The sequence below is a fragment of the Xiphophorus hellerii genome, chromosome 7 (genome assembly GCF_003331165.1).
Source record: "Xiphophorus hellerii strain 12219 chromosome 7, Xiphophorus_hellerii-4.1, whole genome shotgun sequence".
Classification (NCBI taxonomy): Eukaryota; Metazoa; Chordata; class Actinopteri; order Cyprinodontiformes; family Poeciliidae; genus Xiphophorus; species Xiphophorus hellerii.
In genome coordinates this window covers 5,121,813-5,136,655 of record NC_045678.1, presented here as the reverse complement: position 1 = coordinate 5,136,655, position 14,843 = coordinate 5,121,813, and the positions used below count along the sequence as shown (strand labels likewise).

The 14,843-nt window shown below is 43.2% G+C and overlaps 1 protein-coding gene and 2 long non-coding RNA genes across 3 annotated transcripts; all 3 read right to left on the bottom strand.

The window, feature by feature from the left end:
* Positions 1-6,299: 6,299 nt before the first annotated feature.
* Positions 6,300-6,964, bottom strand: LOC116723255 (uncharacterized). The gene is made up of 3 exons (XR_004339944.1): positions 6,929-6,964; positions 6,790-6,846; positions 6,300-6,621 (listed from the first exon to the last, which is right to left on the bottom strand). It is a non-coding gene; the product is annotated as an uncharacterized LOC116723255 (long non-coding RNA).
* A 4,804-nt stretch (positions 6,965-11,768) lies between these two features.
* On the bottom strand, positions 11,769-13,495 carry LOC116723253 (modulator of apoptosis 1-like). The gene is made up of 2 exons (XM_032568014.1): positions 12,544-13,495; positions 11,769-12,263 (listed from the first exon to the last, which is right to left on the bottom strand). Exons 1-2 carry the CDS (start codon positions 13,405-13,407, stop codon positions 12,237-12,239), a joined length of 891 nt encoding a protein of 296 aa, XP_032423905.1. The 5' UTR covers positions 13,408-13,495; the 3' UTR covers positions 11,769-12,236.
* Positions 13,496-13,734: 239 nt separating this feature from the next.
* LOC116723256 (uncharacterized) lies at positions 13,735-14,453 on the bottom strand. The gene is made up of 3 exons (XR_004339945.1): positions 14,364-14,453; positions 14,225-14,281; positions 13,735-14,056 (listed from the first exon to the last, which is right to left on the bottom strand). It is a non-coding gene; the product is annotated as an uncharacterized LOC116723256 (long non-coding RNA).
* Positions 14,454-14,843: the final 390 nt, after the last annotated feature.

Genomic DNA, 14,843 nt, shown 5'->3' with positions numbered 1-14,843 from the left:
CATAGTTTTGTTCGTACAAAGGCCACGTTTATCAGCACCACAGACCCCTAACCATTGTTGACATTCTCTCCCAGTATTTTTATTTATTTATTTTTCAGTTTTAGTGTCCGTCGCAGCAACTGTGTTACATGGTTTAGAAGTTAAAATTTTAAATATGTATTTGATCATATCTCTACTTTCAGCTCTCCCCCCCCCGAATCTGGAATCCTTTTTGAATCATCTTATTTTCCGTCTCCAGCCCTGCAGGTTCTCTTTGCCTTGTCAGTGACTTTCTTCTATCATAGATTTTATTTGCCCACTTACAGCTGAAGACTTTATGACATTTCCTTTCAAACAGTCCTTATTTTAGTAAGGCATGTGTGTTATACTGTTCCGAGAGATGTCAACATGAACATTGGACTGTACATAAAAATCAATGCTCGACAGCTTCCTGTAGTACTGTCCGAGCCACACCACGAAAGAAAAACCAAGTTAAATTTGCTCCACTAGTTGGAAAAAAATATCTGGTTGACTGCTATATCCAAGGTCAGCAAACTAGGGCATTGTGGGACTCTGGCTCACAAGTAACTGTAGTCAGTGAACAATGGAAAGCGGAACATCTGCCACATGTGACTCTGAGAGGCATTGCTGAGATCATTGAAAACAGCGATACTTTGAATCTCATTGCAGCCAATGGCCAAAACATGCCGTACTTGGGATGGATAGAAGTCACATTCAAGCTAGCTGCAGATGGAGTCCCAACAACAGAGGTTGTTGTCCCTTCACTAGTAATTAAAGGCAATAGTCTTGCTCGCCCTATTATTGGTTCAAATGTCATTGGCCTGATAGTGGATACAGAGCTACAGCAAAGCAAAGACACCAATAAACAGCAGTTAATCAAAGCTGTCCACGCAGCTTTTTCTGACTTTGAAATGGATGATGCTGAAGTGTTTGTGGCTAGAGTTGCTGCTGAACAGCAATTTTTGGAATATAATGTCAAGACCACCAGAGGACAAGTACATGTCCCAAAACATACATCAGTAAAAGTAGAGTGCCGTGTTAATGCAACCCTCTTACAGGAGACAACTCTGATCTTCGAACCCAGTGTCAACCCACAGTGGTCGGAAGGCCTAGAGTTCACTGACACCCTCTTAAAACTGGAGAAAGGTACAAAATCAGTCGTGATTGTGGATGTGCAAAACCCAACAGACCATGACATAATACTCTCTGGAAGGACTGTTATTGGGACAGCACAGCCAGTCCAAGCAGTTTACCCGACGACAATCTTTGAACAGCCCTGCTCCACGTCCCCATCAACAGTTACTAATGTAGAGATGAGGAAACAACAAACCACTGATTGTGACTGGGACCCCCCAGTTAATCTGGATTATCTCAGTTCCCCTGAAAGAGATCTGGTTAAACAGATGTTGAGAGAGGAGTCAGGCTCCTTTTCCTGTTCCGATGATGATATTGGATGCATCGAGAACCTGCGACTGTCCATCTCACTGAAAGACACAGAACCTGTGGGCAAAACTTACCTCTCAGTTCCAAAACTATTATACCAAGAAATGAAGACCTATCTACATGATCTGATCACACAAGGTTGGGTGCGCAAATCGAATTCCCCCTATTCTTCTCCAGTGGTGTGTGTCCGAAAAAAAGATGGAAGCTTACGTCTTTGTATCGACTACCGTGAGTTGAACCATAAGACTGTACCAGACCGCCAGCCCATTCCCAGAGTACAGGACATTATGGATGGCCTGGGGGGCAACTCATGGTTTTCGCTGTTAGATCAAGGTAAAGCTTACCATCAGGGGTTTATGGCGGAACACAGTCAGCCCCTCACTGCTTTTGTGACCCCTTGGGGTTTATATGAATGGATTCGTATACCATTTGGTTTAATGAACGCACCAGCTGCCTTCCAGCGGTGCATGGAAGAATGTCTCGAGGGACTCAGGGATGAAATTTGCATTCCATACCTTGATGACATCCTTGTTTTCAGTAAGTCATTCGAAAGCCATGTTGAACATGTCAGAACTGTGCTTAGATGATTGAGAATGTATGGCATCAAGTTGAAGCCAGCCAAATGTGAAATGTTTCGGCATGAGGTTCGCTATCTTGGGCGGGTCATTTCATCAGAGGGCAGTAAAATCGACCCTGCTGATACCATTGCTGTCAGGGCCCTGAAAGACAAACGGCCAGCCACTGTGGGAGAACTGAGAGCCATTATGGGCCTTCTGACCTATTATCGTCAGCATATTCGAGACTTTTCTCAAATAGCTGCCCCTCTTTATGATCTCATGAGAGCTCCTGCAGATTCAAATCAAAGTGACACACATGTTACAAGACAGAGACAGAATAAAAGAAAAACGGGGACCCCCTCCAACTTTCCCATTGTGTGGACAGAAAAACACCAGCACTTGCTTGAGGAACTGTTGGATCACCTGTTGGAGCCACCAATCCTCGCCTTTCCTGATTTTAGTAAACCCTTTGTACTACACACAGATGCTTCCAATCTGGGTCTGGGGGCAGTTTTGTATCAGGAACAGGAAGGAAAAATGCGTGTAATAGCATATGCCTCGCGAACACTCACCAAATCTGAAAAAAACTACCATTTTCACTCTGGAAAATTGGAATTTCTTGCCTTAAAATGGGCTGTCTGTGAAAAATTTAGAGACTATTTGATTGGCTCATCATGCACTGTATATACAGACAATAATCCGCTCACTTATGTCTTGTCTACAGCGAAGTTGAATGCAACCGGGTGTCGGTGGGTGGCTGAATTAGCGGATTTTCACCTTACCATTCGATACCGACCAGGGAAAGAAAACATCGATGCAGACTATCTGTCAAGGCTGCCAGTGGATATTAACACCATGATGGAACACTGTACTGAGGAAATGTCATCCCGTTCAGTTCAAGCAGTTGTACAGTCAGTTGAGGACCCAAGTTCCCATGCGGTGTGGTCCATGGCACTCTCTGCTCAATGTAAAGAAATCAGCACTTCACACCAGTCGCTTCTTTCATTGGAAGAGATTTGTCGAGCTCAGAGGGAAGATAAAAATATTGGCCCTGTGATTGAATATTGTCAGTTAAATAAAAAACCTGACAGAAAACAGCTAAAATCACTCAGCAAAGAGAGTAAAAGACTACTACATGAATGGGGAAAACTGATTTTGGATGATGACAGCATCCTGCGTCGAAAGACAGCCAAACGGATACAACTTGTTTTGCCTGAAAAGTACAAAGCAACCGTTATGAAGGAACTACATGATGGCATGGGACATCAAGGGGTTGATCGAACCACTTCATTGGTGAGAGAACGTTTCTTCTGGCCATACATGCAACATGACATTCAGCACTATGTGGCTCAGAGATGCACATGTATAAAACAGAAGAAACCAAGCCGAGAGGTCAGGGCGCCTCTTACTAATATTGTCACAACCCAGCCTTTTGAGTTGGTTTCTCTCGATTTCTTACATGTTGACAAGTCAGCTGGCGGATATGAGTACATATTGGTCATAATTGATCATTTCTCAAGATTCGCCCAGGCTTACGCCACAACATCTAAGTCAGCAAAAACTGTGGCTGATGAACTTTTTAATGATTATGCATTAAAATTTGGATTACCCCTACGTATTCATCACGATCAAGGTGGTGAATTCGAAAACCAGCTTATGTCACAACTAAAAAGAACCTCTGGAGTTTTGGGCTCGCGGACAACACCGTACCATCCTGAAGGCAACGGCCAAGTTGAACGTTTCAACCGTACACTCATACAAATGCTGAGGACCCTTACAGAGAAAGAGAAGTCCAACTGGAAAGAGTCACTGAACAGATTGATTTTTGCATACAATTGCACAAAATGTGAAATCACTGGTTTTCCCCCCTTCTTTCTTCTGTTTGGAAGGACTCCAAGACTGCCGATTGATGTACTCTTCCGCTTGACACCAGAAACAGGTACACCTGATCACAGAGAGTACATGCGAAAATGGCGAGAAGGGATGCAACAAGCTTATGAGATAACACGGAACAATGCAAGAAAATCAGCTGAAAGAGGCAAAAGAAACCATGATTGCAAAATAAAGAGCTCAGAGCTGGAACCTGGAGACCGTGTCCTTGTTAGGAATTTGACCCTGAGAGGTGGGACTGGTAAACTCCGCAGTCATTGGGAGGACATCATCCACAAGGTTGTGCGGCGAGTAAATAAGGATGCTCCTGTATATGAGGTGGTACCTGAACAAGGAAAGGGGAGAGATAGTAGGATACTACACCGCAACCTCTTACTTAAAAGTAAGAGGTTGCCAGAAAAAGTTGCCAGATCACGGAAAAAAGGTTTGACACAAACAAGTGACAGTGAACATAATAGTCAACAAAAGGACATCAGTGGTGAGGATTCAGAGGATGAATGGTTTTACTACCCATGCCCTGAGCCACACAACCGAACAGGTCCCACTGCTGAGGAGCACACTGATGTGTCGGCAGACCCTGTGCCCACATCAGCAAGGGGAGGGACAAGGCCAGAAGAGGACCGAGAGACAGTGTTAAATCTGGAGGAAGATCAAGCGATGCCTGACCTGCTAACGGAAGATGGAGCGCCTGAACAACTGGAAAATTGTGGAGACAACCCTCTACCACCATCCATGTCACCTCCTTCATGTGAGAACCACGGTGGAGATGAGCGAGTACAAGATAGGCCTAGGAGAGAACGGCGACCACCACGGCGACTTACCTATGATGAACTGGGTTATCCATCTTGTTACAGTTTGGGACTTCCACCAAGGTCCACATATTGGCTTCACCCAGTGCACTATTTTGGACCCTTTCAAGCAAGGTCTATGTGGCCGGAGCCAGTTCAGGTGTCCACCTACGATCCTGTGTTTGTGTATTGCTGATCCACCTTTTTCTTTTGGACTTAGTATTGGCATTTAAAGACTTTGATTAGGTCAAGTGCCTGTGTATGGACCAAGTAATCTCTTTATGGTTTTATGGATTATATTTGTCATCTTACTCCTTTCCTTATTGAATGTCGAGGACGACATTTCTGTTGAAGGGGAGTGTGTAGTGGTTATAAAACTATTTTAGACAACCAAAACGGAAAACAAGATCTAGTGATCTGCGATCGATTATTTTGGTCTTTCAAGTTCAGTGCTACAGACAGATACAGTAAAGGGTAGCCTAAGTTTAATGAAGTTTAAAAACAATGTATTTTTCTTTAATGTCACTTTTCCGGGTATGTTTGGTTATAATTCTTGAAAAGTTCAACCTTTTAGATTTTAAGTTATGAGGGTTTAATCATTCGAGATTCGATTGGTTTTGTCTGATCGGATGTAGGGGAACGCGACGCTTCTGCTCCTCCATTACAACACTGGAGACGAAAGCAGTGACATCGTGTCCGTGTTTTTATTATTCCCCTACAGATAGAGTCCTTACTCATAAGGGGCGTAACACCTCCACCGCTCACATTTTAAATTCAAAATGCTGATGATCCATTTACATGGACTACTGTAATGCCAGCTCCCAGTGTCCAGATGGTTAACATTGATAGTCCATCATGTGACGTACCAGGATTTGGTCCCAGCCATTGCTGGCCTGACTGTTGTTAGCTCTTCTTTATAGCTCTAATTTTGTTGTGCACAAAATATTTTATTGCTTTCCAGTCTCTTCCATTATCCGTTAGGATCTGATTATTATTTAAGCATTTTTGACAGTCCAATTTCCCAGGGATCTTCAGGTTCTTCAAGAAGTCCTTGAAATGCTGGTTGATGATTTTTCTCTCGGTGTCTGACCAGGGTATTCTGGATTTCCCTGTATGTAAAAGAAGGAGGGAAATGAATAAATTGATTACTAAAAATTGCTAACACCAAATCTGATAAATAAAAGTCAATAGTTTTATATAGACACTGGAGTATCAGGGAACATTGTTTTGTTGGCTGCAAACAGGTTTTCCTGGTTTCACAACCCCCAGCCAAATGGTAATGCTGCAGATGCCCATTGTTTTCCTGTCCACAGGTGGTCAGCCCAATCTCTTTGATGTTAGAAAGTCAGCAGAATGTGACTCCCATGTGATGCTGTGGAATTTTCCGACAAAACTGTTTGAGATTTTATCAATAGGTCGGAAACCCATCCCCCATTTGGGAGAGGAACTTTGTGCCATTATGCATGCTGTAATTCCTGTAAATAAAAGAGAAGTCTTGTGTAACCCGAGTTACATTTTAAGATTATTAAAAAACCCAAATCAACGTCACTCTAAGTGAAAAACTAGGTTCCAGGTTCGTCTACTGGAGGTAGTGACAAATTGCAAGACACATACAACTGGAGAGTGCAAAATCAATGAGGTGTATTTATATTTACAATATATACAAATTGTTTCACAGCTTTAAAGTCCAGTTCCTTAAACCAAGGAAGTCTCTGTCGGTGACGGAAGGGAAAAAACAAAAATAGTCATTTAGTTCCAGCTGTGAAGTGGTTGGTTGAATTTCCCTTCCGGTTTGGAGATGTTTCCTCAGATTATGGGTGACTTTCTGAATCCGCTATGGTTAGCTCGCCAGTCCGGTCAATATACAAAAACCAGACAATTCTTAATGTGTCCCAGATCCTTCAGTTACTCCGAGCGGGGGTGGGATCTGGAACACACCTGGCCTGCGCAAACAGGCCCGACAATCAAAGTACATGTACATGCATTTCTTAATAATTGAATCTGAGCCTACATAATTACATGCAATTTCAATCCAAATGTGTTTTTATGTAGGTGTGTAATCACAGGCTGGGAGGCTAGCGCTAGCATTCTAGCTCCCGAGCAACACTTACCAGTTCCTCTTTTGACAAACAGAGATCGTTTCAGCGTTCAGATGAGCGACCATATGTCTGTAATTTAACAGAGGTATACGATTGATGTATAATCGACATTCAAAAGCAAAACCGCTTTGGGAACAACACCCAAGCCTACCTGCACGTCAAAGTCCCACAGCGTCTGCTACCCAAGCTGCGATTTAGCAGCAATATAAGCAGTGGCTGTCAATTTAGGACTGACGTGCAGCTGTCATATGACGTTAAACCCTCGCGAGAACAACCCTGCTTTCGCCCGGTTAGTGTCGAAAAAGTAAAACAAAGGAGGATTTTTAAATTAGATCTTTAAATAAAACAAAATAAAATTAGATTTAACAAAATAGAAAATAAAATAAATAAACTACATCTAATATAGAAAAATTATCCTGGTTACATCCTCCCCTCTTTAATTCCTGCACGTCCCGTTGCATGGTTACTTGAATTAATTTTTCTGAATATTTACATTAGAAACTTGCCTGAGAGCCTCAGTGTACACATTTGCCAAACTATGCAATAGAGTCTGAACTACTGAAATGAGTGGCTTACCCAACACCGGATATGTTAGACGACTAGGAGGTTGACGCTGTCTATCTGATCGCCTGGGCAATATTTCAGCCTCAACTGAGTTATAGGGTGAGCTGACATGTGCAGGACCTGTGGATGACTCAGATTGAACGACCAGATGACCCTCAGCGTCAGGTTCTTGAACTTCAGGTAAGTGTTCGTCAGGTACTTCTCCCTCCATGTGTACTTTCACAGGCTCAGCTACATGTGGTTCAGAAAGTTCCTCTGTCTCAATCTGTTCCACAGGTAGCTTGTCTTCATAGTGAGACAGTGATGAATCAGTTGTTAAACAGGATTCTTCATTTTCAGATGGACTAGCAGTCTCAAGGTCTGTGCTCTGAATTAGAGGTACAGGATGCTCTGGTGCGTCAGCATCACTTTGAGCCAAAGGTGAAATAGGCTACAAAGTCATGGATTCGGGTGATGACTTAAATTTTCTCACCTTCACACTGAATCTGGTTGGGAGTGGGATGGAAACTTCTGGCACATATGGCTCAGCATCCTCATCCTCCTGCATCGCATCAGGAACATCTGGATGGCAACCATCCTGGCTGCGAGTCTTTCGTTGTGAGGCAGGCATGGAGATGGAAGGGTCTTCTGTGGAGCAAACTGGCAGGAAACCGCAAGGAAGCAACAGATCTCTATGTAAAGTACGAGTTGGTCCCTTTTTGTGTTCAGGTTGTACAGTTTAAACTGGTACATTTTCAGCTCTGTCAACAACTTTGTACACCCCTGGTTCCCATCTATCTGCCAGCTTGTGCTTACCCCTCAGACGGATGTTGCGAACCAGTACTCGATCTCCCATCTCCAAACTGCATGGTGTAATTTTCTGATCAAAACGGGTCTTGTTCTTTGCAGCTGATTTGAGGGCATTCTCAGAAGCTAGTTTGTAGCTTTCTTTCAGGCTGGATTGCAGATTCTTAACATACTCTGAATGAGAGATGGATGATTGTTCTCTGACGGGTAAACCAAAAGCCAAATCCACAGGAAGACGAGGACAACGACCAAACATGAGTTCATAAGGTGTGAACCCTGTTACCTCATTTCTTGTACAGTTATATGCATGTACTAAAGGTTTGACATACTCTCGCCATTTTGACTTTTGTTTCATCTCCAGGGTTCCAAGCATATTGAGCAGAGTGCGGTTGAAGCGCTCGACTGGATTCCCTCGTGGGTGGTACGGGGTAGTTCGGCTTTTCTTCATGCCTACAACTTCACAGAGCTCTTTAATGAGCTCAGATTTGGACTCGAAATCTGTACCCTGGTCTGAATGTATACGCTCTGGAATTCCATAATAAACCATAAATTCATTCCAGAGGTACTTTGCAACAGTCTTTGCCTTCTGGTTGGGGGTAGGAATGGCAACTGCAAATTTGGTAAAATGATCAGTAAGAACAAGAATGTCCTTAGTATTACTGCTGTCAGGTTCAATGGTTAAAAAGTCCATACATAGCAGTTCAAGTGGTCGGCTTGTCTGAATATTTATTAATGGAGCTGCTCTTTCTATTTGAGCTTTACGCCTTATGCAACGACCACAGGTTCTGACAAAAGTCTCCACCTCTAATGTCATTTTGGGCCAAAAGAAGCGTTGGCGCACCAGATCAATTGTTCTTTCGATGCCCATATGCCCCATATCATGGTGCAAGCTCTTTAAAACAGCTGGTCGTAACTTGGGCGGTAGGATTAACTGGTAGATAAGTTTATCTCCATCATGTCTTCTCCGATATAGGATTCCATCCACCAACTCTAACCTGTTCCACTCTCTCAGGAGCAAAGGAAGGTCAGGTAGCTCCTCTCGAACCGATGGAAGGACCTTCTCCCCAGTCTCCAGCTGATGAATGACCTCACGAATAGCAGGGTCAGCTTGTTGTTGTTCTTGGAGATCGACCTGAGATAGAGAGGGGATTAGAGGCAAGCCATGCAACTCTTCATTGCTGAACCCATCAGGGATGGAGTTAACAGAGACAGATAGAGACTCAACCAGTGCGACAGATCGACTTAGTTCAGTTTGGTTCTGTGTTCGGATTATACAACTCTGACAGATGGCATCCACAATTTCAGGGGAAATGTCATGTGTTTCTTTACCATTACCCAACTGACTGGTCAGATGTTGAATGAGTTCCCTCTCTCTGCAGTGCTGATCACTAGAAGTATCTTCATGTGAGCGTCGGGACAGAGCATCAGCATCAAAATTCTGTTTTCCAGCACGGTACTGCAGCTTGAATGAGTAAGTGGACAGTGCTGCTAACCACCGGTGACCTGTAGCATCCAGCTTGGCTGAAGAAAGAACATAAGTGAGAGGGTTGCTATCTGTGACAACTGTAAAGTTAGTCCCATAGAGGTAATCATGAAACTTCTCAGTAACACTCCACTTCAGGGCCAAAAACTCCAGTTTATGCGCAGGATATTTTGACTCACTGACAGACAGGCCTCGACTAGCATAAGCAATAACACGCAGCTTGCCCTCCTGCTCTTGGTACAATACTGCTCCCAACCCATTTGTACTGGCATCAGTATGTAAAATGTATGGCAGCTGTGGATTTGCAAACCCAAGAACAGGTGCTGTAGTCAATTTGGAAATGACTGTTTCAAAGGCAATCTGCTGATGGCTAGTCCATTTATCTCCAAAGGATTGCTTTGGATCCGAGTACTTTCCTTCTGGTTTCTTCAGTTTTGCAGGGCTGCGGGCAGGAGGATAACCACGGGTTAACTCATTAAGTGGTTTGACAATAGCAGCATAGTCTTTAATAAATCTTCGGTAATATCCAGCAAAACCCAGAAAAGATCGCAACTCTTTAAGGTTGCGGGGGACTGGCCAGGATTTTAAAGAATCAATCTTTTCTGGATCAGTTTCAACCCCTTTTTCAGAGACAATGTGTCCCAAATAACGTACAGAAGACTGAAAGAACTTACATTTCTCTGGAGAGAGCTTTAGTCCAAACTGCTTCAACCGGGAGAGCACACGCAGCAGCCGTTCCTCATGTTCTTCCAGAGTGGCAGAAAAGATGATGATGTCATCGAGGAAGACAAGGACTTCTTTAAGATGCAGATCTCCCATGCATCTCTCCATTAGCCGCTGAAACGTGCTAGGTGCATTTGTAATTCCTTGCGGCATCCTGTTCCACTCCCAAAATCCAAGGGGAGTTACAAAAGCCGTTTTAGCCTTATCTTCTTCAGCCATCTCTATTTGATAATAGCCAGATTTTAAATCCAACACAGTAAACCATTTGGACCCTGTCAAAGCACAAAAAGATTCTTCCAAATTAGGAAGGGCATATGCATCTTTGATAGTTTGAAGATTCAGTTTCCTGTAATCTATGCATAGCCGGACGGAACCATTACGTTTCCGAACAACAACTATTGGAGAGGAAAATGGTGATTTAGACTCTCTTATGATGCCAGCTTCGAGCAGGTCTTTAAGATGTTCACGGACTGCCTCCAGATCTTTGAGATGGATTGGCCTTGCTCTGTGTTTAAAAGGCGTTTCATCACTAAGTTTAATGGTATGTTTAACTGCATCTGTACAGCCAAAATCCATATCATGATGAGAGAATACTTCAGGCATGCTGTTCATTTTGTTGATAATATGTTCCTTCCACTCAGGTGGAATGGGAGAGTCTCCAAAGTTAAACTCCAAAGTGGTTTGTTGTGAGGTTTGAGATGCAATTTGTTGTGACAAAACAGTAGGTGCTGACCCAATGTCTGCAATAATGGTTAATGGTGATATGAACACCTCTTGCTCTGATTCATTCTTCATGATCACTGGGACTTTATATGGTGGATGCTGTGGCAGTGTAATTAGACAACTCTGAACACATAAACCCCCTGGTAAAGGCGAGCTAGGGTGTTCAACAATGGCCCACTTATCGGCAGATGGAGAGGGGTTTTTAACAGAACCCTCCAAGACAATGGTTTGTCCGGGTGAAATAAGGACTGGAGTGGTGCTTAACAGCCTGACAGTCCCTGCATTTCCTAATTGATTTTGCTGGTGCCTTAACTGTAGCAGTTTCAGGACCGCTCGATATCCTTGGGCCATGGGTTGAAATTGTACATGGTTACCGCTAAGATGTTGTTCATACAGTGGCTCCAGTGTGTTCATGCCAATAAGTACATTAGATGGCCTGTCAGGACTAGTATCTGGGACCACAAGAGCGAGAGTTGGTACCTCTGTGTTTACTCCTATGAAGTCTTCAGGGAATGTGATGACCAGCTCCACGTACCCCAGATACGGAACAGACTGTCCAGCAGCACCTTCAACCTGTAACAAATTATCCAGAGGCAGTACAGGTTGGTTGCTTAGCTTATCATTATAGAAAGAAACTGGGATCGTTGTCACCTGTGAACCAGTGTCTAAAAGGCAGTTACACACATGACCAGAAATGTCAACAACAGCAGCACACTTTGATCCAATCAAACCTTTGGGTAGCTGAGTGGGTAGTTTATTAGCTTGGGCTTGCAGTTTTGTACATTTAACAGTCTTTTCTTTAATAAGGGGACTGGTTTGGCTGGGACTGGTTCCGGTTTGTCCCGCAACAGGAACCATGCCTAGTTTAACTTCTTCTGAAAGATGTTCTGCTGTCGCTGAGCAAACTGTTTTCTTTTTCTGGCAACAAGAGCAGGGTTTGGTTCATTATTACATTGTGGCTTAATATGACCATTTTCACCACACCTGAAACAATAACCAGGTTTAACATGGACTAGTGGGGACTGTTTGGATGTCACTGTATTGCCCCCTTTTTCACCCGGCTTACTGTGTGTTACTTTAGGTTGTGATGTAGTCCTGGGCTGGGTGGTTGTGGATGTTAGCTTAGCCAGCTGCCGCTGTACATCTGCCAGTTGTTCTGCCAACTGCTGAGTCAATTTGGTTAAAGCAGCAACTGCTCCACCATTACCTGCGTCAACAGAAACCAATTGTGCATGATTGACTACTTTTTGTTTGTTGGACCCCAAATATTGTCTCATCCGGGAAGTTTTAGCTGCCTCCCTGTCCTCTTCAGTACGTAGAAGTAGTAGCAGTTCAGAGAAACTAGGTGGGACCAATTTCTTTTGTTTTAATTGGAGTTCAGCAATCAAAGTATTGTCCCAACAACCCCTACAGAACTGGCTTATGAGATGCCGGTTTACATCCTTGGCTAACACACCACCTCGTTTCAGGGCTAAGTTTAATGCTACCTGCAGCCGCTGGAGGTATGAAGATGGCTTCTCCCCTGCATCTTGGAAAGTGTCCATGAATTTTGCAAAGAGTTCTTCTCCATCTTGCACTGTGCCATATGCCGAATCCAATATGTTCAGATATACAGTAGGTGGAGTATCTGAACTTAGATGCTTCAGCATATCAGCGGCTGGGGGAAGTAAACTCTCCACGATCCTCCTTGATCGCTGCAGCTCAGAAACTGATGGGTCTTTTAGTAGCAGATCCACTCCTGAATGCCAGGTCTCGTAGTCTGCTTCATGTGCTGGTCTAGGCAGCCGTCCAGAAAACACTCGGAGCCTTTGTAGATGGTAAGCACTTTCCTCAGTTTTCATAATGTGTTCCACCACATAGCGCTGGACTTCGGGTGGTTGGATGTCATCATCATGAAGAGAAGGTCTCTGTCGTGAGGTAGGTTGCTGCTCAAGTCTCTGTCTGGAAACTGTAGGATCAGTGGCGGTTGACCACGTTGGCTCTTCCTTCATTGTTGGATCTGCAGCTGCTGCCATAACCTCAGACTTCTCATCAGGATCCTCCATCTTAGCAGCTGAGTGAAGTTCAGCAACTGATTGTCCAATCTGAGTCATCGTGGATTTTAACACCTCTGCAAAATCCATGCCAGAGAGCTTTGCAAGTTTCTGTAACTCAAGTAAATAAGAATGAGTTTTACTCTGTGAAACATGTTCTGCATATACAACAGCTAATTCAGAGATGAAAAATGTGTCTGACTTTTCAGATGATTTGAATGAATATGGTAAAATGGAACGCAATTCAGCTACTGCTGTACCACTGCTAAATTCAACCACAAGCTGGCCCTCAAACTCAGAGTCAGCTTCAGAAATCATTTCAGTCTTTGTTATCTTCCCATATTGTTTCAAAAAGTCAAATACTTCCTCTTTACCATATTCATCTGAAATGCCTTCAACCAAAACAGAGTTGGGAATTTTTACGTCAAGATTTTGAAATTCATCCATATTGATGATGGCAGAAGGAAAAAAAAAATGTGTTTAACAAAATGCCAACAACCTCCTGGCTGGCTCGCCAAGCTATGTAACCCGAGTTACATTTTAAGATTATTAAAAAACCCAAATCAACGTCACTCTAAGTGAAAAACTAGGTTCCAGGTTCGTCTACTGGAGGTAGTGGCAAATTGCAAGACACATACAACTGGAGAGTGCAAAATCAATGAGGTGTATTTATATTTACAATATATACAAATTGTTTCACAGCTTTAAAGTCCAGTTCCTTAAACCAAGGAAGTCTCTGTCGGTGACGGAAGGGAAAAAACAAAAATAGTCATTTAGTTCCAGCTGTGAAGTGGTTGGTTGAATTTCCCTTCCGGTTTGGAGATGTTTCCTCAGATTATGGGTGACTTTCTGAATCCGCTATGGTTAGCTCGCCAGTCCGGTCAGTATACAAAAACCAGACAATTCTTAATGTGTCCCAGATCCTTCAGTTATTCCGAGCGGGGGTGGGATCTGGAACACACCTGGCCTGCGCAAACAGGCCCGACAATCAATGTACATGTACATGCATTTCTTAATAATTGAATCTGAGCCTACATAATTACATGCAATTTCAATCCAAATGTGTTTTTATGTAGGTGTGTAATCACAGGCTGGGAGGCTAGCACTAGCATTCTAGCTCCCGAGCAACACTTACCAGTTCCTCTTTTGACAAACAGAGATCGTTTCAGCGTTCAGATGAGCGACCATATGTCTGTAATTTAACAGAGGTATACGATTGATGTATAATCGACATTCAAAAGCAAAACCGCTTTGGGAACAACACCCAAGCCTACCTGCACGTCAAAGTCCCACAGCGTCTGCTACCCAAGGTGCGATTTAGCAGCAATATAAGCAGTGGCTGTCAATTTAGGACTGACGTGCAGCTGTCATATGACATTAAACCCTCGCGAGAACAACCCTGCTCTCGCCCGGTTAGTGTCGAAAAAGTAAAACAAAGGAGGATTTTTAAATTAGATCTTTAAGTAAAACAAAATAAAATTAGATTTAACAAAATAGAAAATAAAATAAATAAACTACATCTAATATAGAAAAATTATCCTGGTTACACTTGCAGACACATTGTATGTGATTTCTCCCTCTGCAGAGAAGAGCTGATTTGGGATTAGCACTCTGGTGTTAGGATCCAGAGGTAATAGGAAGGGAGGCACTCAACCTGGGGCTGGAGCAATCTGATTGAAGATCAGCTTCTTTACTATTTTTAATACTGCAAACAGTATCCCATATAGTGAATTGAATAACATACCTGTTTTGCT

What these genes read in the sequence shown, in the direction of transcription:
- LOC116723253 (XM_032568014.1), bottom strand. Translation starts at nt 13,407, where the DNA reads ATGATTTCTGAAGCTGACTCTGAGTTTGAGGGCCAGCTTGTGGTTGAA. An exon ending in CATACCTCCAGCGGCTGCAG is followed by an intron (nt 12,264 to 12,543) that starts GTAGCATTAAAC and finishes CTGTTGACGCAG; the next exon opens with GTAATGGTGGAGCAGTTGCT.